This window comes from Heptranchias perlo, chromosome 2, assembly GCF_035084215.1.
Source record: "Heptranchias perlo isolate sHepPer1 chromosome 2, sHepPer1.hap1, whole genome shotgun sequence".
In the NCBI taxonomy this organism is placed as follows: domain Eukaryota; kingdom Metazoa; phylum Chordata; class Chondrichthyes; order Hexanchiformes; family Hexanchidae; genus Heptranchias; species Heptranchias perlo.
In genome coordinates this window covers 18,358,487-18,381,142 of record NC_090326.1, presented here as the reverse complement: position 1 = coordinate 18,381,142, position 22,656 = coordinate 18,358,487, and the positions used below count along the sequence as shown (strand labels likewise).

At 47.6% G+C, this 22,656-nt stretch overlaps 1 protein-coding gene across 1 annotated transcript; it reads right to left on the bottom strand.

Annotated features, from left to right (window-relative positions):
* Positions 1 to 6,133: 6,133 nt before the first annotated feature.
* Positions 6,134 to 22,526, bottom strand: LOC137333020 (small nuclear ribonucleoprotein-associated protein B'-like). Its single transcript, XM_067997100.1, has 7 exons — positions 22,411 to 22,526; positions 18,781 to 18,932; positions 18,103 to 18,214; positions 14,908 to 15,048; positions 11,342 to 11,465; positions 9,041 to 9,169; positions 6,134 to 6,261 (listed from the first exon to the last, which is right to left on the bottom strand). Exons 1-7 carry the CDS (start codon positions 22,411 to 22,413, stop codon positions 6,224 to 6,226), a joined length of 699 nt encoding a protein of 232 aa, XP_067853201.1. The 5' UTR covers positions 22,414 to 22,526; the 3' UTR covers positions 6,134 to 6,223.
* Between the last annotated feature and the right edge of the window lie 130 nt (positions 22,527 to 22,656).

Genomic DNA, 22,656 nt, shown 5'->3' with positions numbered 1-22,656 from the left:
TGTAAACAATTTTACAACACCAAGTTATAGTCCAGCAATTTTATTTTAAATTCACAAGCTTTCGGAGGCTTCCTCCTTCCTCAGGTGAACGTTGTTGGAAATGAAATCCTCGAAATGAAATCGCATTTATAAATCACAGAACAATGCTTGGTGATTACAGACAGTTTTTTCAACTGCCCGTTGCCAAGGCAATCAGTGTGCAGACAGACAGGTGTTACCTGCAAGGTCTCCGAATATACAAATCAACAAAAAAAAGAGATAGAGAGGTAGAAACATAGAAAAGACAGCAACTAACCCGTTATATTAAAAACAGATAACATTTGTTCGCTGGTGGGGTAACGTGTAGCGTGACATGAAAAGTGCAGTACTGAGGGAGTGCTGCACTGTCAGAGATGCCACCTTTTGGATGAGAAGTTAAACCGAGGCTCCGTCTGCCACCTCAGGTGGACGTAAAAGATACCATGATACTATTTGAAGATGAGCAGGAAGTTCTCCTGGTGTCCTGGTCAATGTTTATCCTTGAACCAACTCCACCAAGAGCAGATTAACTGGTTATTCATCCCAGAGCTGTTTATGGCACCTTTCTCTGTGTAAATTGGCTGCTACATTTCCCTGCACAACAACAATGGCTGCACTTCAAAGGTAATTAATTGAGTGTGAAGTGCTTTCAGGCGTCCTGAGTTCTTTCTTTAAATTAACAAAAACGCTTAGGTTTAAAGGATTCTGATAGAATTTGATTCTGAGCAAATTCATATCTTCAAAAAGAACAAGGGGCATAAATATAAGATAGCCACTGACAGATCAAATAAAGAATTTAGGAGGAATTTCTTTACACAGAGAATGGTAGAAGCAGATAGCTTTGACGCATTTAAGGGGAGATTTGATGCAAACATGAGGGAGAAGGGAATAGAGTGATATGGGGGCAGGGTGGGAAGGGGTAATTTTTTTATATTCGTTCATGGGATGTGGGCGTCGCTGGCGAGGCCAGCATTTATTGCCCATCCCTAATTGCCCTTGAGAAGGTGGTGGTGAGCCGCCTTCTTGAACCGCTGCAGTCTGTGTGGTGAAGGTTCTCCCACAGTGCTGTTAGGAAGGGAGTTCCAGGATTTTGACTCAGCGATGATGAAGGAACGGCGATATATTTCCAAATCGGGATGGTGTGTGACTTGGAGGGGAATGCGCAGGTGGTGTTGTTCCCATGTGCCTGCTGCTCTTGTCCTTCTCGGTGGTAGAGGTCGCGGGTTTGGGAGGTGCTGTTGCAGAAGCCTTGGCGAGTTGCTGCAGTGCATCCTGTGGATGGCACACACTGCAGCCACAGTGCGCCGGTGGTGAAGGGAGTGAGTGTTTAGGTGGTGGATGGGGTGCCAATCAAGTGGGCTGCTTTGTCCTGGATGGTGTCGAGCTTCTTGAGTGTTGTTGGAACTGCACTCATCCAGGCAAGTGGAGAGTATTCCATCACACTCCTGACTTGTGCCTTGTAGATGGTGGAAAGGCTTTGGGGAAGTCAGGAGGTGAGTCACTCACCACAGAATACCCAGCCTCTGACATGCTCTTGTAGCTACAGTATTTATGTGGCTGGTCCAGTTTAGTTTCTGGTCAATGGTGACCCAGGATGTTGATGGTGGGGGATTCGGCGATGGTAATGCCGTTGAATGTCAAGGGGAGGTGGTTAGACTCTCTCTCTTGTTGGAGATGGTCATTGCCTGGCACTTGTCTGGCGCGAATGTTACTTGCCACTTATCAGCCTAAACCTGGATGTCGTCCAGGTCTTGCTGCACGCGGGCACGGACTGCTTCATTATTTGAGGGGTTGCGAATGGAACTGAACACTGTGCAATCATCAGCGAATATCCCCATTTCTGACCTTATGATGGAGGAAAGGTCATTGATGAAGCAGCTGAAAATGGTTGGGCCGAGGACACTGCCCTGAGGAACTCCTGCAGCAATGTCCTGGGGCTGAGATGATTGGCCTCCAACAACCACTACCATCTTCCTTTGTGCTAGGTATGACTCCAGCCACTGGAGAGTTTTCCCCCTGATTCCCATTGACTTCACTTTTACTCGGGCGCCTTGGTGCCACACTCGGTCAAATGCTGCCTTGATGTCAAGGGCAGTCACTCTCACCTCACCTCTGGCATTCAGCTCTTTTGTCCATGTTTGGACCAAGGCTGTAATGAGGTCTGGAGCCAAGCGGTCCTGGCGGAACCCAAACTGAGCATCGGTGAGCAGGTTCATGGTGAGTAAGTGCCGCTTGATAGCACTGTTGACGACACCTTCCATCACTTTGCTGATGATTGAGAGTAGACTGATGGGACGGTAATTGGCCGGATTGGATTGGTTCTGCTTTTTGTGGACAGGACATATCTGGGCAATTTTCCACATTGTCGGGTAGATGCCAGTGTTGTAGCTGTACTGAAACAGTTTGGCTAGAGGTGCGGCTAGTTCTGGAGCACAAGTCTTCAACACTACAGCTGGGATGTTGTCGGGGCCCAGAACCTTTGCTGTATCCAGTGCACTCAGCTGTTAGAATGGGAGGAGACTCGTGTGGAGTATAAACACGGGAATGGACCTGTTGGGTCCAATGGCTCGTTTCTGTGATGCAGATTCTGCGTAATTCCATGTAAAAGAATCCCTCAGTTCTGCACTGGAGTGTCAGCCTAGATTTTAGTGAACAAAATCTGTAACTGAGCCACCCTTAACAGAGGTCCTAAGCACATCTGCAGATTCTTTCAGCAACACCGTTACTAGTGCTATTGAGATTTTGGTCTCCAATATCCATCAGTTGCTGCTGTCTGGACACTACCTTGATATGGGGCTTCAAGGGCCTCACTGCAGCCTGTTTGCCAGGCAGATAGCAGATTGTGCTGAGTGAGTTCCCAGCAAGAGAATGCCAGGAGCCCAATATCCCCACACCCCACTTATGCAGTCAGAAAGGGGGTGTGGGGATAGTAGGCTCCTGGCCCAGGCAGCCACTACCGTAGCATTTCACAGTTACCCCAAAACCCTTGCGAGACATCCAGCAGCCAACTCCTCCCATCCACCCAACAACTTCTCCAACTAGGGACTAGGGTAGGACCCGGGGCAACCAGGCCTTATTTATTGGGGAAATCAAGAAATGTTTCCTTTCAGAATTTGACTTTATTCAGACACCTCATTTGTCCCGGGTCACAGTTCTGCTGGAGATGTCGGTGCGTGCAAGCACGGTGAGTGAGATGTATTACAGAGGCGGGCTGCTCATTCAAGGGTCAGTGCATTAGTTCATTAGGAACACGATGCAGGAATGCTCAGGCTGTGAGTGATTCTAAGGTTAAGTGACCAGTATGTCATTCATGCTGTTGCGGCAATGGAACTGGCAAATCTTGAGCCATGGTCTCAAGAATCTTCTGGCCCTGTTCCACGGTGACTCCACTGCCGATAGTCACATGGTGCACGGTTATGCTATCATTTTTCAGGGCAGTACGGCAGGACACCCTAGTCAGCTCGCCTTTGTTTCAGAATGCCTATTTTTATCCTGGTGGGGGGGCATGTTCCTCATCATATTTTCTTTTTGCTGCCGCTCTTAATTCCACACTGGAACCATCAGTCACAACTCAAGAGGTATCTCAAGTTTCCTAAGGTACAGCCATCTGCAGCAGAAATGCCTTGAAAGAATGGGATTGTTAGCTGGCAAGGAAGAAATGCAGTGTGGCGAGCTTCCAGGGTATCTGGCATCTACCTGCATGATATAGTTATCATTGGTACGTATGACCTGAGTGATGATGGAACGGAAGCCCTTCCCTTAGCGCAAGTGCCATAGAATCAGTGAAATGAACCCGAATGGCCATTGGGTTCCACCACTGTGGCTGTACACTCTTGGGGAGGTAACCACTCCAAGAGCTGATAGTTGTTACATTTAGTCCTTCACCCTGTCAAACAAAGTAGCAGTTGACAATCAGCTGGGCAACTGGTTCTCAACACAAACTTGGTGCCAAATTTGCTGTCTCCCTCCATGAGCTTGTGCACATAGGAGCAGAAAGTCTCCTTTATTTTACACAACTTTGGGTACCTTACCTTGAAAAGGACATCAATATATTAGAGAGGGCTCAGAGATGAGCAACAAGGATAATACCAGTTACAAAAGGACATAGTTCAAGGCAGAGCTGAGCTTCTTTTCAGTAGAGCAAAGAACGTGGAGGGGAGCTACAATCCAGATCTTTAAAAAGGTGAAGGTGCACAGATGACACTGTCAATGTAGGCAGTCTCTTTGATTTAGATGACAAGGAGAGAACCAGACAAGACTCGAGATTTGAAGAAACTATCCGGCCTCCCTACTAAATATACAGAACAGACACGTGAGCAGTTGAGGCTATAAATCACCCGCCTCCTTCAAAAAAAGGAGCCGGATAAAGATCTGGTTGGAATTAGAGATTCGAAAGGATAGGCAGAGATTGAGATAATAATACTCTGTAGGACACTTATGGATCTTTGTTAGTCGGTTGTGGGGGGGGGGGGGGCGGGGGAGAAGGAAAGAGAAGTTATCAAATGTGAAGGAGGACATGAAAAATTGGATTTCCCCTTTCCCCCCCAATTAGAACAATGCAGGTTATAAGGTGACATATTGGAAATGTCTACAATTATTAAAAGGATGGGACTGGGTAGATAGAAGCAAACTGTTTCCAGTAGTTATAGGGTTAAGGTCGAGGAGCCACAGATACAAGGTTAAATGTAAGATTTAGAACAGAGGGCAGGAGAAACGTCACTTCCAGAGTTAGTTGTTGAGGCAGAAACTTATGTCAACATTCAAGTTTAGATTTGGATAGGCAAATGAAGGAAAAGGGGTTGAAGGGATGTGGAACAGAGTGGGTAAATGTGTCTGCGCATCCTTGCACTCTGAATATTTGGGAGTGGGAAGGGGAAGAATCAAAGCAAGTGAAGGGCACAGCTAACCCCGGTGGTCTCCATCAAAACATCTAATATTTGATGCCATGAAAAATTGTGATGTTATCATCCAATGGGGAATTCAATAACTCAGGGCCTTTCCCCTCCTGCAGTCTAAGACAGCTCTAGCTATGCACACACGTAAGTTAGGCTTTTTAAAAAAAAAAATGGATTTATTGCTAATTTTCTTCCTTTCACACTGAAGGCTTTGACTAATGCTAGGGTGTGGTTCCATAGCATCAGCTGGTATACGGCCCATATGAGCTTGGTGAGAACTTAACTGTTGGGGGATTAGGTTAGTTGCCGTTGAACTTCTCACATACATTTCCAGTAGGGATAGCTAGATAGGAATGGGAAAGCTGATCAACTCTGGTATATTGAACCCAATTGTAACAATCCATAGTTAAGCTAACTAAACAAAGACTGGGGTTGGAACCTGGTAGCTTCTTCATCTGTATGACTGAGTTGCTTACAAGTCTAAACTGGGCCTTTGAACATCATGCCTAGGGTTTCTTGCAAGCTCTGGTGGTACTGTCCATTAACCTTTTCTAGTAATCTGACAAATCATTAAATCTTCAATGAGGACAACACTCTAGTTCTGCTCTGATCAGAATCTAAAACATCCAGAGCAGTCTATACAGTGTTGTCCATCAACCTAACATATTTTACGAAATCTCTACAGTCAATTGGATAGCTGATTTGTACAAATATCACCCAATTAACTTGATAAGCCAGCAAAGATACTTGAAGGCAGCTTTGAAAATTCAGCTTCTTCTCTGGCTATGGGCAGCAGAGTACTCAACTCATCTGAACAGGCCAGGAGATGTGGTTTTGACGATCAGGACCTTCGCAGATCTTCCCTCCCCCGCCAGAGACCGCGTAAGTGAGGTCGGCCTATTGTATGGAGTGTTGTCAAATCTGATCAAGACCCACAGTCTATGAAGCAAAAATAAGATACAGCAACTGAAGCTTTTCTTCATTTGTGGAGACAACTGAGACCTGCTGTCAATAACAGAAGAAAACTAAAGTTTGTGGCCTGAGAGGGGCATTGGATGCACTAGAACACAACACAGGAAGCTCATCTGAACCCCACCCCCCCTCCCCCCCCACATGGTGTGAAGTGTCTCGTGTCCACAGGTGATTTCTCCCATTGGATAAGTTCCTGTTTGTATGAGAGAGGTTGATTGAATGAGGAGGAATACAACTTATTTCATGAATTAATCTGTTTACAGTAAAATGCTTCACAAAGTCATATTACTTTGTAATGACTCTAAAGCTTGATGACAAAGTCCTTCTTGGGTGCATCTTTAAGGCCTTGGAGGGTGTGTTCTAGATCCTGGAGGACCTTGAAGAGAGCAGTATGAATAAAACTGTACAATCTGTCACAAAAACAATCAGCAGCAGTAACCATTTATCCACAGCTTCTACAGCGCCTGATAGCAAGTTATACAAGCAGAACAGTTCATAATAGTTCAATATTATGTTGACCACTCTGCATTGAAAAATGGGTCCAAAATCCAGGCTTGCCCATTAGACCTCAGTGGGTAATGGACCCAGAACCCAACTGTGCATTATATCCAAACAGTAGCGCTGAAAGCAGTGCTAATTGGTACTGACTATCTTTTACTGGACCCTTAAATAGAAGTTTAAAAACTACTGGAGGGAGGAAATAACATCATGAGCAGTCCATAATATTTGGTACATTGTTCCCTCCTGGCCAGTTAGTTGCCATAGGTACATAGTCTTAACAATTACCATATTTAAGTAAATAGATGGATCTGCAATCAAATATAGCAATTCACAACTGAGTACCGTCTTGTTTCCAATTTGCTGTAGTACACAAACAAAACCAGACTAATTTAGTGTAGCTCTTAGTACATGAGGTCAGGTTTTGGGATTTCTGACTCAACTTGGGGGAGGGGGGACTTTGATGTGATGTTGAAAATGCTACTAATGAGCCAAATTTAGCTCTCTGGTTTAAACGTATAGGACCACAGGACTGGGAGATATGGATTATGATTCAGACAGGGTGCCTGAACCACAGTGCTGCTTGAACGATAATTCAAAATTCTAGTGAGGGGGCTGAGGGAAGGGAAAGGAGGAGAGGAAGGTACAGTGATGAGTGAATTCCAGAGCCTGGGGCCCAGGTAGCTGAAGGGAGCACCACCAATGGTGAGACAAAAAAGGGAGGAGGATGCACAAAGGGCCAAAATTGGAGGAACAGGGGGGTTGGGGCCATGGAAGGATTTAAATACAAGGTTGAGAATTTTAAACTGGGAGGTGTTGGTGGACCACGAGCCAATGTAGGACTATGAGTGCAAGGGGGAATAGGTGACCAGAACTTGGATGGGATACAGGCAGCAGACTTTTGGCTAAGCTGATGTTCACAGGAGTCTGGAGGTGACAGCATGGATGAGGGTTTCAGTAGCATATGGGGTGAGGTAGGGGATGTTATGGAGGTGAAAGTAGGCAGTCTTTATAATGGAGAGGCTATAGGGTCAGAAGGTCAATTTGGGGTCAAATAGGATACCAAGGTTGTGGTTCTGGTTAGCCTGAGACACTGGTTAGGGAGGGGAAGGAATCAGTAACAAGGGTATGGAGTTTGTGGTTGGGGGTTGAAGACGATGGCTTTGGTAATTCCAACATTTAACTGGAGGAAATTGCAGCTCATCTGACAACACAGGCAGTGGAAAGGTTGAGAAAGGTGGTGGAGGCGCAGAGCTGGGTGTTACTGGCGTACATGTGGAACCTGAGCATGTCTGTGGATGATATTGCCAAGGGGCAACATGCACTGAGGGAATCAAGGATAGATCCTGAGGGGAACTCTGGAGGCAACACTGCAGGAGCAGGAAGAGCAACCATTGTTGGAGATGTTGTGGCCATGATTGGAAAGGCAAAGAGTGGAACCATCCAAGGACAGTCCCACTGCGCAGGAAAATGGAGAGGTGTTGGAGAAGTGTGATCTAACACGTGAAAGGCTGCAAAGAAGTCAATGAGGAGCAATAATGCACCATGGTCAGAGTCAGAGATTAGGACCGTTTCAAAAGACAGAAACCTGTTGGCAGAGATTCAAACAAGGAATTGTGGGAAAGATGGGCACAGATTTGGGAGGCAACAATACATTCAAGGACTTGAGGATAGGAGGTTGGAGATGGGCCAGTAGTTTGCAAGACAGAGGGGTCAAGGGTGAGTTTTTTTTTTAATTTAAAAAAAAGGTTCATGGTGGTTTTGAAAGGGAGGGGGACAGTACCCAAGGAGAGGGAACCGTTTAGTGTCAGCTGGCATGGGGACCTGGAAGGCAAGTTGGTGGTCAACAGTTTAGTGGGAATATGATCAAGGGAGCAAGAGTTGGGCCTCATGGACAAGATGAGCTTGGAGAAATGAGTGGAGATAAACTGGAGAAAGATACCGCTTCAGGGCTAAGGCAAGGGGAAGTGGGAAAAAGTATCAGAGGCAGCTGAACAGATGGTCTCCATCTTAATGACAAAGAAATACAGGACCTCCTCACACTTGGAGGAGGAGACGGTGGGGTTTAAAGAGATGGTTGGTAGTGGATAAGAAGCGGGGGGGGGGGGGGGGGTGGTCAGCTATGCCCTCCAGAAGTAATGAGAAGTTGTGGCAGTGGGGCCTGATTGCGCTTGATGTCATCCAGCTAGATCTGATAATGGATGGCTAAACCAATTATACACCAAAATTCAGAGGCGAGAGAGAGGACTCAAAGATGAAAATACCAGGAATAAAGGGAAAGAGACCAAGATGTAATTTGGTGACAAGGGGCACAATGCCACCATGGTGGTTTGGGCAGGGCAGGTAGTGTAAGTTATTGCCAAGCAGGGAGGTTTCAGTAAGGGGCAAGGTCCACAATAAGGCGCGGATGGAAAGGGTGTTAGAGTGAACAGGTGTTCTGGGGATAAATGCTGAGGCGAACAAACATGACTAACATAACAAAGAAAAGAATGGAGAAAGGAACAATTAGTTCAAGAAAGGGAAGTCACAAAATCAGATGACAATCACTGTTACAGGAGCAAACAAGTGAAAATCAAGCCCCTCCAAACTACATTGAACATCCATGGTATTTGAAGAGAAGCATGTGTCACAAGGTGCAGTGCTAGTTCTACACTTACCTCTCATCCTTGGCATCATTGGTGGTCTCATTCCTGGAGGAATTCCCATAGGAATTCCTCTGCCAGAAGGCATCCCCATCGGTGGTGGCCCAAGTGGAGGTCTCATGCCAGGAGGTGGTCCCATAAAGCCTGCGTTTGGTTACATGAAGAGATTGGTGGGCTTTTTGCAGTTCACCTGAAGATTATACTTAGTTTTAACAGCCCATGTGTAATGCCAGGGGAGATCGACTAGTTCTACCAGGATTAGTCTAAGTATATGGTGTATCCTGAGTTACCTGGTCATAATGCAGAATATTGAATCCCTCACTATTACATTTTGTATAATTAATAATTATAATTCTACAAAATCAACTTCCAACCATTTGGGGTTAGAATGCCACATTCAATTGCAAGTGTGGCAAGAGAGCGAGTTATAAAGAAATATCTTTATAATAACTGCTTCCGAGCAGAATCTACGGTCACATTACACTGCAAGTGTGGGGTCACCAAGGAAGCACTGTTAATGTGAGAAAAAGGAGTGGGAACGCAATTCCAGAATTTGTACGGCTGGGGAGATCATTGAGGCTTGTAAATTGGTGCAGTGTTATAAACTCGAAAGGTGCAACAGTTTCATTCTGGATTAAGTTAACAGCCTGTTTTGAAGAGGATGAGGGAAGTATATAATTTTTTTTTTAAACTTCAATGCCTGAGCAGTAACCTGGCAGAGTGGATCATCTGCCCTTTATGGAGTCCGGGTTCTACAACGAGCAGGCGATCTGTTCGACCAATTACTGCCCAGGTTGAAAATGACTCCCCTGGAGGTTGAATAAATACATATTTAGCAAAGTAGAGCCAGCAAGATTTTTGTTTAGGTCTGATACTGATGTTGGGCTCTCTCATAGCCCAGCCTCAACTACACAGTTTTTAAAAAAATTTTATTCATGGGATGTGGGTGTCGCTGGTAAGGCCAGCATTTATTACCCATCCCTAACTGCCCTTGAGAAGGTGGTGGTGAGCAGCCACCTTGAACCACTGTAGTCTGTGTGATGGTTCCCCCACTGTGCTTTTAGTAGAGAGTTTCAGGATTGACCCAGCAACAATGAAGGAACGACTGATATATTTCCAAGTCATGATGGTGTGTGACTTGGAGGGGAACGTGTAGGTGGTGTTGTTCCCATGCACCTGCTGCCCTTAAACTAGGCGCTAGAGGTCACGGGTTTAGGAGGTGCTGTCAAAGAAGCCTTGGTGAGTTGCTGCAGTGCATCCTGTAGATGGTACACACTGCAGCCACGGTGCGCCGGTGGTGGAGGGAGTGAATGTTTAGGGTGCTGGATGGGGTGCCAATCAAGCGGGCTGCTTTGTCCTGGATGGTGTCGAGCTTCTTGAGTATTGTTGGAGCTGCACTCATCCAGGCAAGTGGAGAGTATTCCATCACACTCCTGACTTGTGCCTTGTAGATGGTGGAAAGGCTTTGGGGAGTCAGGAGGTGAGTCACTCGCCACAGAATACCCAGCCTCTGACCTGCTCTTGTAGCCACAGTATTTATATGGCTGGTCCAGTTAAGTTTCTGGTCAATGGTGACCCCCAGGATGTTGATGGTGGGGGATTCAGCAATGGTAATGCTGTTGAATGGGAGGTGGTTATTGTCTGGCACGAATGTTACTTGCCATTTATCAGCCCAAGCCTGGATGTTGTCCAAGTCTTGCTGCATGTGGGCACAGGCTGCTTCATTATCTGAGGGGTTGCAAATCCCCACTTCTGACCTTATGACGGAGGGAAGGTCATTGATGAAGCAACTGAAGATGGTTGGGCCTAGGACACTGCCCTGAGGAACTCCTGCAGTGATGTCCTGGGGCTGAGATGCTTGGCCTCCAACAACCACTACCATCTTCCTTTGTGCTAGGTATGACTCCAGCCACTGGAGAGTTTCCCCCTGATTCCCATTGACTTCAATTTTACTAGGGCTCCTTGGTGCCACACTCGGTCAAATGCTGCCTTGATGTCAAGGGCAGTCACTCTCACCTCACCTCTGGAATTCAGCTCTTTTGTCCATGTTTGGACCAAGGCTGTAATGAGGTCTGGAGCCGAGTGGTCCTGGCGGAACCCAAACTGAGCATCGGTGAGCAGGTTATTGGTGAGTAAGTGCCGCTTGATAGCACTGTCGACGACACCGTCCATCACTTTGATGGAGAGTAGACCGAGGAGGTGGTAATTGGCCGGATTGGATTTGTCCTGCTTTTTTGTGGACAGGACATACGTGGGCAATTTTCCACTTTGATAGGTAGATGCCAGGGTCATGGGGAAATACTCAAATGGACCTACCTGGCCGTGGCTCACCAAGGTTCAGAATGGGCCGGGCCCCTCTCATCGGTACGTAGGGTTGAGGGACAGCAGAAATGCTTGGAGCAGGTGCAACTCCAGTTCCTCTAGCCTGAGGGGTCATTATCTAAAACAATAAATAAAACAACCCTGTAGATGGTACAATGTATAAATCACGCAGAGTGTGTGTGTGTGTGTGTGTGTGTGTGTGTGTGTGTGTTGTTCACTGCCTCGGTGACCAAATGGCTTCACAATCAATGGATTCCTTTTGAAGTGTAATCATTGTTTGCATAGGAAGACACAGCAGCTAATTTATGCACAGCAAGGTCACCCAAACAGTAATGAGATAAATGACCAGTTAATCAATTTAGCAGTATTGGTTGAGGGATAGAGATCAGCGAGAACACTGGGAGAACTCCCCTATACTTTTGAATCTTTTACACCCTCCTCGAGGAGGAGGAGAAAGGGGGGGGGGGGAGGGGAGAAAGGGGGGGAGGGGGGAGGGGAGAAAGGGGGGGGGGAGGGGAGAAAGGGGGGGGGGGAGGGGAGAAAGGGGGGGGGGAGGGGAGAAAGGGGGGGGGAGGGAGAAAGGGGGGGGGGGGAGGGGAGAAAGGGGGGGGGAGGGGAGAAAGGGGGGGGGAGGGAGAAGGGGGGGGGGAGGGAGAAAGGGGGGGGGAGGGGAGAAAGGGGGGGGGGAGGGGAGAAAGGGGGGGGGGAGGGGAGAAAGGGGGGGGGAGGGGAGAAAGGGGGGGGGGAGGGAGAAAGGGGGGGGGGGAGGGGAGAAAGGGGGGGGGGAGGGGAGAAAGGGGGGGGGGAGGGGGAGAAAGGGGGGGGGAGGGGAGAAAGGGGGGGGGAGGGGAGAAAGGGGGGGGGGAGGGGAGAAAGGGGGGGGGGGGAGGGGAGAAAGGGGGGGGGAGGGAGGGGAGAAAGGGGGGGGGAGGGGAGAAAGGGGGGGGGGAGGGGAGAAAGGGGGGGGAGGGGAGAAAGGGGGGGGAGGGGAGAAAGGGGGGGGAGAGGGGAGAAAGGGGGGGGAGAGGGGAGAAAGGGGGGGGGAGGGGAGAAAGGGGGGGGGAGGGGAGAAGGGGGGGGGGGAGAAAGGGGGGGGGAGGGGGAAGGGGGGGGGAGGGGAGAAGGGGGGGGAGGGGAGAAGGGGGGGGAGGGGAGAAGGGGGGGGAGGGGAGAAAGGGGGGGGGAGGGGAGAAGGGGGGGGGGGGGGAGAAGGGGGGGGGGGGGGGAAGGGGGGGAGGGGAGAAGGGGGGGGGGGGGAGAAGGGGGGGGGAGGGGAGAAGGGGGGGGGAGGGGAGAAAGGGGGGGGGGGGGGTGGGGGGGGGGGGGGGGGGGGGGTGGGGGGGGGGGGGGGGGGGAGGGGGGGGGGGGGGGGGGGGGGGGGGGGGGGGGGGGGGGGGAGGGGGGGGGGGGGGGGAGGGGGGGGGAGGGGGGGGGGGGTGGGGGGGGGGGGGGGGGAGGGGGGGGGGGGGAGGGGGGGGGGGGGGGGGGGGGGGTGGGGGGGGGGGGGGGGGTGGGGGGGGAGGGGGGGGGGGGGGGGGGGGGGGGGTGGGGTGGGGGGGGAGGGGGGGGGGGGGGGGGGGGGGGGGTGGGGGGTGGGGGGGTGGGGGGGGGGGGGGGGGGGTTGGGGGGGGGGGGGGGGGGGGGGGGGGGGGGGGGGGGGGTGGGGGGGGGGGGGGGGAGGGGAGAAGGGGGGGGAGGGGAGAAAGGGGGGGGAGGGGAGAAAGGGGGGGAGGGAGAAAGGGGGGGGAGGGGAGAAAGGGGGGGAGGGGAGAAAGGGGGGGGGGGGAGGGGAGAAAGGGGGGGGGAGGGGAGAAGGGGGGGGGAGGGGAGAAAGGGGGGGGGGAGGGGAGAAAGGGGAGGGGAGAAAGGGAGGGGAGAAAGGGGAGGGGAGAAAGGGGAGGGGAGAAAGGGGGGGGAGAAAGGGGGGGGAGAAAGGGGGGGGGAGAAAGGGGGGGGGAGAAAGGGGGGGGGAGAAAGGGGGGGGAGAAAGGGGGGGGGAGAAAGGGGGGGGGAGAAAGGGGGGGGGGGGAGGGGAGAAAGGGGGGGGGGGAGAAGGGGGGGGAGAAAGGGGGGGAGAAAGGGGGGGGGGAGAAAGGGGAGGGGGAGAAAGGGGAGGGGAGAAAGGGGGGGGGAGAGGGGGGGAGGGGGGGAGGGGGAGAAAGGGGAGGGGAGAAAGGGGAGGGGAGAAAGGGGAGGGGAGAAAGGGGGAGGGGAGAAAGGGGAGGGGAGAAAGGGGAGGGAGAAAGGGGGGGGGAGAAAGGGGGGGGGAGAAAGGGGGGGGGGAGGGGAGAAGGGGGGGGGGTGGGGAGAAGGGGGGGGGGTGGGGAGAAGGGGGGGGGGGAGGGGAGAATGGGGGGGGGGAGGGGAGAAAGGGGGGGGGGGAGGGGAGAAGGGGGGGGGGGGGAGGGGAGAAGGGGGGGGGTGGGGGAGAAGGGGGGGGGAGGGGAGAAAGGGGGGGGGGGGAGGGGGAAAGGGGGGGGTGGGGAGAAGGGGGGGGAGGGGAGAAAGGGGGGGGGAGGGGAGAAAGGGGGGGGGAGGGGAGAAAGGGGGGGGGAGGGGGAGGGGAGAAAGGGGGGGGGGGGGAGGGGAGAAAGGGGGGAAAGATGCGACCTGTGTTTAACGTCTTATCTGAAAGATGGCACCTCTGACAGTGCAGCTCTCCCTCAGTACTGCACTGAAGTATAAGCATAAATTATATCTCCACAACATTCACCTGAGGAAGGAGGAAGCCTCCGAAAGCTTGTAGATTTCAAATAAAATTGCTGGACTATAACCTGGTGTTGTAAAATTGTTTACAATTGTCAACCCCAGTCCATCACTGGCATCTCCACATCATAAATTATGTGTTCAAGTCCTGGAGTGAGGCTTGAACCTACAACCTTCTGACTCAGGTGAGTGCTACCAGTGCAAAAATGTACCAGGTCTGTGCAATGTATAATTGATTACATGTCAATTTTGTTCATTAAGTCACAGTTGTATTATCAATTTCCCAAATGCTCGGTTATTTCATTATTTCCTACTGCTACAAAACATTGCTTGCCAATTTCTTACAAATATTTTCAGCAACAAACGAGTTTTTGTAACTGGAATTTGAAAATACATGTGACTAAAACTCGTTAGCATTCATTTAAAGAAATTCGTGAACCAACGCTTAATTAATTTTAAGGATCAATGTCAGATATTCATGAAGGGTCTGGTGTGAGTTTCCAAATTTTCACCAGATGCTGATTATAGAATTAGTTAAGATAACAGGGGTGAAATTCAACTTAGGGTTGGGGGGGAGCAAAATGGACAGTAACAGATCAGTCACTGGTGAAAAAGGGCAGAGTGTAAAACCAGCAGCCAAAATACTACCACCCATTTTGTGCCTCTGCTGATGTTGAATTTCACCCCCTCAGTGTTTCAAAACCAGCACTACTCAAAGTACCATCTAGTCTGACAAATACCCGAGTACAGCTACGTTGGCATCATTATATTCAAAAGAGCAACGTCTGATTTAATTTCAAAAGATAAATTTTGACGGGAATTAACTTCTTTTGAAACCAATGGTTTATCCTTACCTGCTGCGAGGGACCTCCGACCCCTCTTACTGGTCCTGCCAGTCCGGCAGGTATTTGAAGCATCGGCATGCCAATTGGCATTCCTCTCCCTGCTGCCCGCCCAACACCAGGTCCTCCAATAGGGGGTCTGGAAATGCCAACCTGTGCGTAAACGTTTTCAAAGAAATAAAATTAGGGAATGTTATTCCTGGAAAAACAATTTGATGCAATAGAGACAGAATTTCAACTTTGGATATGTGGTTACTCATGTCGGAACCACATAAGTCAGTGGCAGTGTACCTGGGACTCCTGTGTGCAAAATGTAACTAAAGTGCCACTTTCAGAGAGAACGTACTGTCTGATGCTTTGAATTTCTTGGACCCATATTCCTCCCAAGGGTACTTTCAACAAACATCTTGGTCACTGCTTCCCTCCTCCCTAATCAGACGAAAGCAACAGATGCATAAAAAACCTCTTTCATTTGTACAGGCAGTGTGTGACATGATGGCCAGAGGGACGAGCACACGTATCTGCAGAGGGCCTACAAATGACAATGGCGCGATGTAAAACCACTGGTCGTAGCTGTTGAAGGATGGTGAAGCTGGTGGGCGGAGCAGGGATGACGACGTGTAGTGCAATTATAGCCTACATTTATATTGCTGCATTTTTACATTCCAGAAACTTCAAAGAATGTCACATCCATCGAATTAGTTCGAGGTGCAGTAACTGCCAAGTAGGAAAAGAGCAGGTAGTTTGCACATAACAAGATCCCACAGCAAAATGATAAGTAAAAAACTTCCATGTGTAGCAGCTTTCATGGCCTCATGACATCCCAAAGCACTTCACAGCCAATGGAGTACTTTTGAAGTGTAGTCACTGTTGTAATGTAGGAAACACAGTAGCCAATTTGCACACAGCAAGGTCCCACAAATAGCAATGTGATAATGGCTAAATAATTTTTTTCCTTCTATAAAAAAGTGTTGGTTGAGGGATAAATATTGGCCAGGACACTGGGAGAACTCCCCGGCTTTTGTACTAGTGCCATGGGATCTTTTACATCCACCTGAGGGGGAAGACAGAGCCTCAGTTTAACATCTCATCTGAAAGATGGCACCTCTGACAACGCAGCACTCGTTCAGTACTGCACTGAAGTGCCAGGGTAGATAACGTGCTGGAGTCTCGAGTGGGGCTTGAACCCATGATCTTCTCAGACAATAGTGTTATCACTGAGCCAAGCACTGCAAAAATTAATTACCTGGTTCATGCAATGTATAATAGGTCTTTACATCTCAATTTTGTTCAGTATTATCAATTTTCCAATTGCTAGGCTACTTAATTATTGGAAATATTTCCTACTGCTACAAAATATTGCATTATAAATATCCAAATGCACATTTTCAGCAACAAATGAGTTTTTATAACTGGAGTTTGGAGATGTACCCCATTAACAACCAGACAGAAATAAAGTCACCCAAAAGGTTGGGTGCTGTTAAGCTGCCCACTTTCTCAGCTACAGATGGAATTGGAAAAAAAGGTCCTAGCACAGTATTACATTTTTAAAAAACAGATTTAACCAAGTTCACAAGTTGTATAATAGTATCACCCAAGTCTATATTCTATTTCTTGCGTGCTTGGAAGAAAAATGGCATTGCAACATTAACTTGTTCACGCGAATGGAGAATGCTCCAAGTCACAACATGAAGAGCAGGGTTACAGCAGTAAAAGACTAGGCCAGAGATTTCACTGAATAATAAATTGCATCATTTTCACATGGCAAGAGGATGCCTTACTGAAAGAAAGTATCTTTTACTGGATAATACTGTATAAACTATAGGTGGTAGAACATAGAGAACAGATATAAACTGATGAGTGGATGGTGGTAGTCAAGTAATTCAAAGAACACTGATCTCAAGATTATATTACCATTTACTCCATGGTATTGAACACTTTCAAACTAGAGAGTTTACATTTTATCTGGGATGGTTTCCTCCCCCCACCCCCAGTTTTCAGTGTAACCTACAGTTGGTAGTGTAGTGCATTCCAGATGATGGATTCGTAACAATATTTACACAAGGGGAAAACATCGCCCTCAGTGTGACAGATACTTACACCATGCCCAACATGTGCCAACCCAGGTATTTACACCATGCCCAGCTCCCAGGTCAGACATGTGCCAACCAACAACACAAGCCAGTGATTGGAACATTGTCCATATAAAACTAGATACGAGAAATAAAATCATGTAAGTGTTACTTTGGGAAGCACCAAAGGATTCCATTGGATATTGATTTAAAAAGTGTAGCACTAGAACACGCAGGCAAGATTATCCCACAATAAAAGTGACTTACCAAGGCAGGACTTTCCTGCAAGAAAGCAACTATGATTTTTGTGGTGACAACCAACCACAGATTAAAATTAAAGCACACTCCTCCTTTATTAATCCCTCCATGGCCTTACCCCTCCCCATCACTAACTTCCTCCAACCCCCTCAGAATTGTCCACTCCTCTGACTCCGATCTCTTGTGCACCCTGCCTCCCTACTGGTGGCCAATGCCTTCAGCCACCAGGTACCCACTCTTTGCAATTCCCACCTTAAACCCCTCTGCTTCTCCTCCTCTTCCTCCAGCCCCCCCCCACTTTAAGACCATCCTTAAAATCCACCTCTTTGACCAAGTGCTGTGCACCACTCTTAACCTCTCCCTCTTTGGCTCAGCATTTTAATTTCTTTCACTTCTGTGAAGCAACTTGGGATGTTTTTCTACACTAAAAGGCACTATATAAATTTTGAAATATATGGCAGTTTTGATAATGAATGTTATTCTCCTATGAAGTAGGTACAGTATAAAAATTATCTGGGCCAGTGTAATTTCTTGGACTAGTTTCTCCTCTCCAAGGTGATCACATGGTTTCGGGTGGGGTGGGGAGTGTATATATTGTGATATCTTGTGAAGGTATCACAATTGTGTGGGACAGGCTGAATGGACCAGAGGGTCTTTTGCTGTCTGTCATTATCGTACGATCACAGCTCACTTTCCTACATTGTCAACGTTTCCATCCAAATGTTGAAAACCTTTGATTTACAGTCTGAATGGAGTCAGTGCATATGTAAATTAGTCATTTAATGTACCAGCTTTACACAGCATGTAGCAGAGAAGTGCACTCAAGTGCCCCCTTGTAATAAGTTTAAGTGAAGGTGGGAAGAAAAGAGCTGCTCACGTCTCTCACAGGAGGTCCTTCCACAGTCATCGTCACAAGTGTTTCCCCTCGAAGCAGCACGAGACCAAGGGCCCGCTTTTCTTCCCTTTCACCCTGCTTGGAGTTCTTCGACCTACACCAATCACGTCACAACACAGTGAACAAAAATACATCAACAAATTGCATTTATATAGCACCTTTAACGTAGTAAAATGTCCCAAGGTGCTTCACAGCAGTGATTATCAGACATAATTTGACACCAAGCCACACAAGGAGATATTAGGACAGGTGACCAAAAGCTTGGTCAAAGAGGTAGGTTTTCAGCAGCCTCTTGAAGGAGGAGAGGGGGGTTTAGGGAGGGAATTCCAGAGCTTAGGGCCCAGGCAGCTGAAGGCACGGCCTCCAATGGTGGAGCGATGAAAATCAGATGCGCAAGAGGCCAGAATTGGAGGAGCGCAGAGATCTCGGAGGGTTGTAGGGCTGAAGGTGGCAACAGAGATAGGGAGGTGTGAGGCCATGGAGGGATTTGAAAACAAGGATGAGAATTTTTTTTAAAAGGTATTGCTGGACCAGGAGCCAACGTAGATCAGTGAACACAGGGGTGATGGGAGAACAGGACTTGGTGCGAGTTAGGATAAGGGCAGCAGAGTTTTGGATCAAAACATTATTCATACAGCAGAAAAGTACAAGTATACATACTTTATCCTTCTGAATTCATCACAGTCACAAAGAATTAGGTTCATGTGCCGGTCAAAAGCTTTGAAAGTGCCAATGAAGACACGCCCATCTTGAAGTACACATCGCATCCTGTAATCCACATATTGCACCATTTTAGCACTTTTTCCAACAGGCTGAAAAGAAAAAGACCATCATCAGTTACTGATCCAACTCAGTTTAACTACTGTTGGAGTAACCATCATCCTTGAAAATGTAGTTCATCCTACATATACAGTATGCTATAATTTGACAAGAGGAAATCACTTAAGGGCACAGTAGATTTGTGCAGCCACAGCCATTGGATAAATATTGAAAAGAAAAATTTGCAGAGCTATGGGGGAAAAGGATGGGGGAGTAGAACAATTTCAATAGTTCTTTCAAAGAGTCAGCACAGGCATGATGGGCCGAATGAATCAATCAGCACAGATGGGGCCAATGATTCAGCCAAGTCTGTTTAATGCATTATATGTCCTTGTTCTAAATCATTTTCGTAGTTCTTTAAGAGTAGACAAAGTCTGGTGGGACACACACATGGAATCTATTGGTTGTCAGATTTACTCCCCTTCTTAAGTACACACACTCCAACAGATTTGGTTTATGGGGCCAACTGCAATTCCTTACAGTCTCATGTCACGGGCTGTGGACTGGTACCACAAGGCACAATCTCAGTGGATACCTCATCCCATACCAGTCAAATGGTCATTGTCCTCAAACAAAGACTTGAAGGGGAATGGATTCCACTTTGAAGGAATAAATTCAGATTTCTGCAGTACCTTCTGTGCTGGCTTTAAACCCCATCATCCTTTACTCTTTGGATATCCTAGGATAGTTCATTGTTGGCCTGTACATCCATCCACATGGGATTGTGTCTGTCCTTATTATCCACCTCAGTCCAGACAATTTGTTTCACTAAAGTAAAATGGTGTTCAATCAGAGCAGCTACCCAGAGTAATGACACTTTGTATCATGGCAACAACTTGGGATGAAGATTCTCTGTGGGTTCCCCCAAAGACGTGTTAAAATTTGGTTTATTGCAGAAATCATATTGGGCAATCATAGACTCCTCCCTAATAAATGGCTTAATTGGTGGCGGAAAAAAAAAGTTTCCTGCCCAGTTTAATAGGCAGGACAATACAAACCAATTGATATTTGGCCAAACTCAAACTTCTACTTGGTCAACACCTTACTATCAGGTGAAAATTCTCAACCTTCCAATTTAGAAAAAAAAGGTAAGTGTTGTTTGTTGCAGTGTCTCAGTAAAATCCTAGAAAAATATATTGTTCCCTTATGATTCAATGGGCAAGCAAGCTATGTTGTGGGCAGATTCAGAAAATCAATGCAAAATGGGTATATGTTCAGATGATGACAAACTAGAAGGGAGGGCAGTGCAATTGGAAGAAGCAGCTCAGAAATTACAGAATGAGTCAGATAGAGTATGGGTAAGTGGGCAGAATGGCAGGTGAAGTTTATTGTAGAAAAGTTTAAAGTGCTACATGCAGCAAGGAAAAACAGACAAGACATGTACTCCATGAATGGTGTTGAAATAGCCACAGGTGAAGCTAAAAGACTGATCACTAAATATGTTCAACCAAGGTAGAGCTGCATTCAACAAAGCCAACAAGATGTTGAACTGCATAGTCAAAGCAGTAGGATACAAGTCAGAGGAGCTAATGATCAAACCGTACAGGGATCAGGTCAGACTCCCTTATGTCTAGGCAACGAGGTGCAGATGGTCAATCAACAGAGGCAGTGCAAAGAGCCACACAGCTGATCCCCATTGTCAGAGATCGGAGTTTGAAGAAAAGACTGAAGGGACGATGGCTTTTTCGCCTGGAAAGGAGGTGATCTTTGAGGCAGTCAAGATCAGAGTTGTGGAAAAAGTTAACCCAGAATATTACTTAAAAAAACACTGCAGGAGTAGAACAAGGAGACATAGGCTCAAACTAGTAAAACAGCAATTTTAAGACTGTCAGGAAATTCTTCACTGATAGAATCTTGCAGCACAGGAGGCCATTCAGCCCATTTTGCTGGTGCCAGCTCTTTGAAAGAGCTATCCAATTAGTCCCACTCCCCAGCCTCTTTCCCGATAGCCCTACAATTTTCTCCCCTTCGAGTATTTATCTAACTCCTTTTTAACTAAGTTACTACTGAATTTGCTGCCACCACCCTTTCAGGCAGTGCATTCCAGATCATAACTTGCTGCATAAAAAGTCTCCAGCTCACCTCTGGTTCTTTTGCCAAGTACCTTAAATCTGTGTCTATGTGGATTAAACTTCCAGATAGAGTAATGGAAGCAAAATCCCTGGAATAATTTAGAAACAATTGGGTGCTGCAATGAGGGAGGAGTTTTAGGATCTCTCTGAATGGATGATGAATTAAGATGGGCTGAATGGCCTTATTCAGCCACAATTATCTTGTGATCTATACAGAGCACAAAGATCCGAGGTTTAAACTGATTTTAGTCTGGACCTCAGCAAGTAGCTGGGAAGGGAAAGAGCACATTAGCCGGTGCTCCTGCAGCTTCTCCCCAGCCAGTGGGGGAAAGGAGGTGCAGGTGGCCCCAGTTTCCAAATAGTCCACAACACTTACTACCTACATAAACTTTTGAGGCAAGGCAATGGGGGCCCCAATTCACCCACTGGTGAAATCACAATGTACATCAGCCACTACCTTCAGTTAAGGAGACACAATGGAAGGAGGAACAAAATAAAAACTGTTGGCCTTAAAGAACACTGCCCAAGTCCTTAGTAGAGCCCTTCCTTGCTCTCCCCACCCCTCCAATCTAACCTGCAACCAAACCGTCACTGAGAAGTTTCTATATTCTAAAGACCACGACCACTAGGGTAAAACATAGATTTCAACCTTCACACTGGAGTCCAGGTGGGATTCATCAACCCAACTGTGTGAGGATTTTATTTCATCATCATTCACAGTGGATTTCAATTATACTTGGAGCAGGGATATTGTTTCATGTCAGAATGAAATCAGTGTGCATATGTACTTAACACCCACAAAAAGAAGTCAGAAGCACACAGTCTCATTTTTCAGTTAGAAGTCCACTTTCCACACTTTAGATCAACAAATGGATGCCTTTATTGTTTGACCAGAACAGTAGGTCAACAGCACCTGTGGAGAGAACATTTCTAGTTCGGAGAAAGGGTACACACCAGAAACATAGATTATCTGTTCTCTACACAGATGCTGATTGACCTTTTGATCATTCCCAGCATTTGTGGTATTTCCAACATTACCTTTTCTGATTAGGGCTTTGCCAGACTAGTTAAAGTCAAACTCAAACTCATAACTCATGCAAGATGTGGATCTGATGGTTGAAACCATTAGTGGACAAGATCATGGCAGTGACCTGCAAAATGAATGCAATTCCTGTACATAATCTAGCACAGCCTCCTAGCCCCAGACTGGTACAACCCAGTCTTCCACCATTATATTCAGTTTGTGTAAGAGGCCCCAATATGAGAGTCTTTCTTCAGTATCCCCAATTGCAATTGGCATTGCAGTTCCCATATCTGGTCAGCCTGATGCTTTCAAACTTCCCACTACACTTTCACTGCACCAGGTTCCTAAACTCTGTGCAAAACACACACTACTCACCATTGTGCATCTGATACAGACACCCAGAGCCACTCCACAGGAAACAAATTGGATCGGGCCAATTAGGAGGGAAGCTTTAGACTTAACTGGTGCCAATCAGCAGGGTTGCTAACCCAAAGCTGTTCCAGGGGTAATTAGGGGAGATCCTACAATCCATTTATTGTGCTCCTTAAATACAATCACCTCCATCAGCTGGCAATGTTTGTCATTTTTAATGCTGATAAATACTACATAACATTGCCCGCA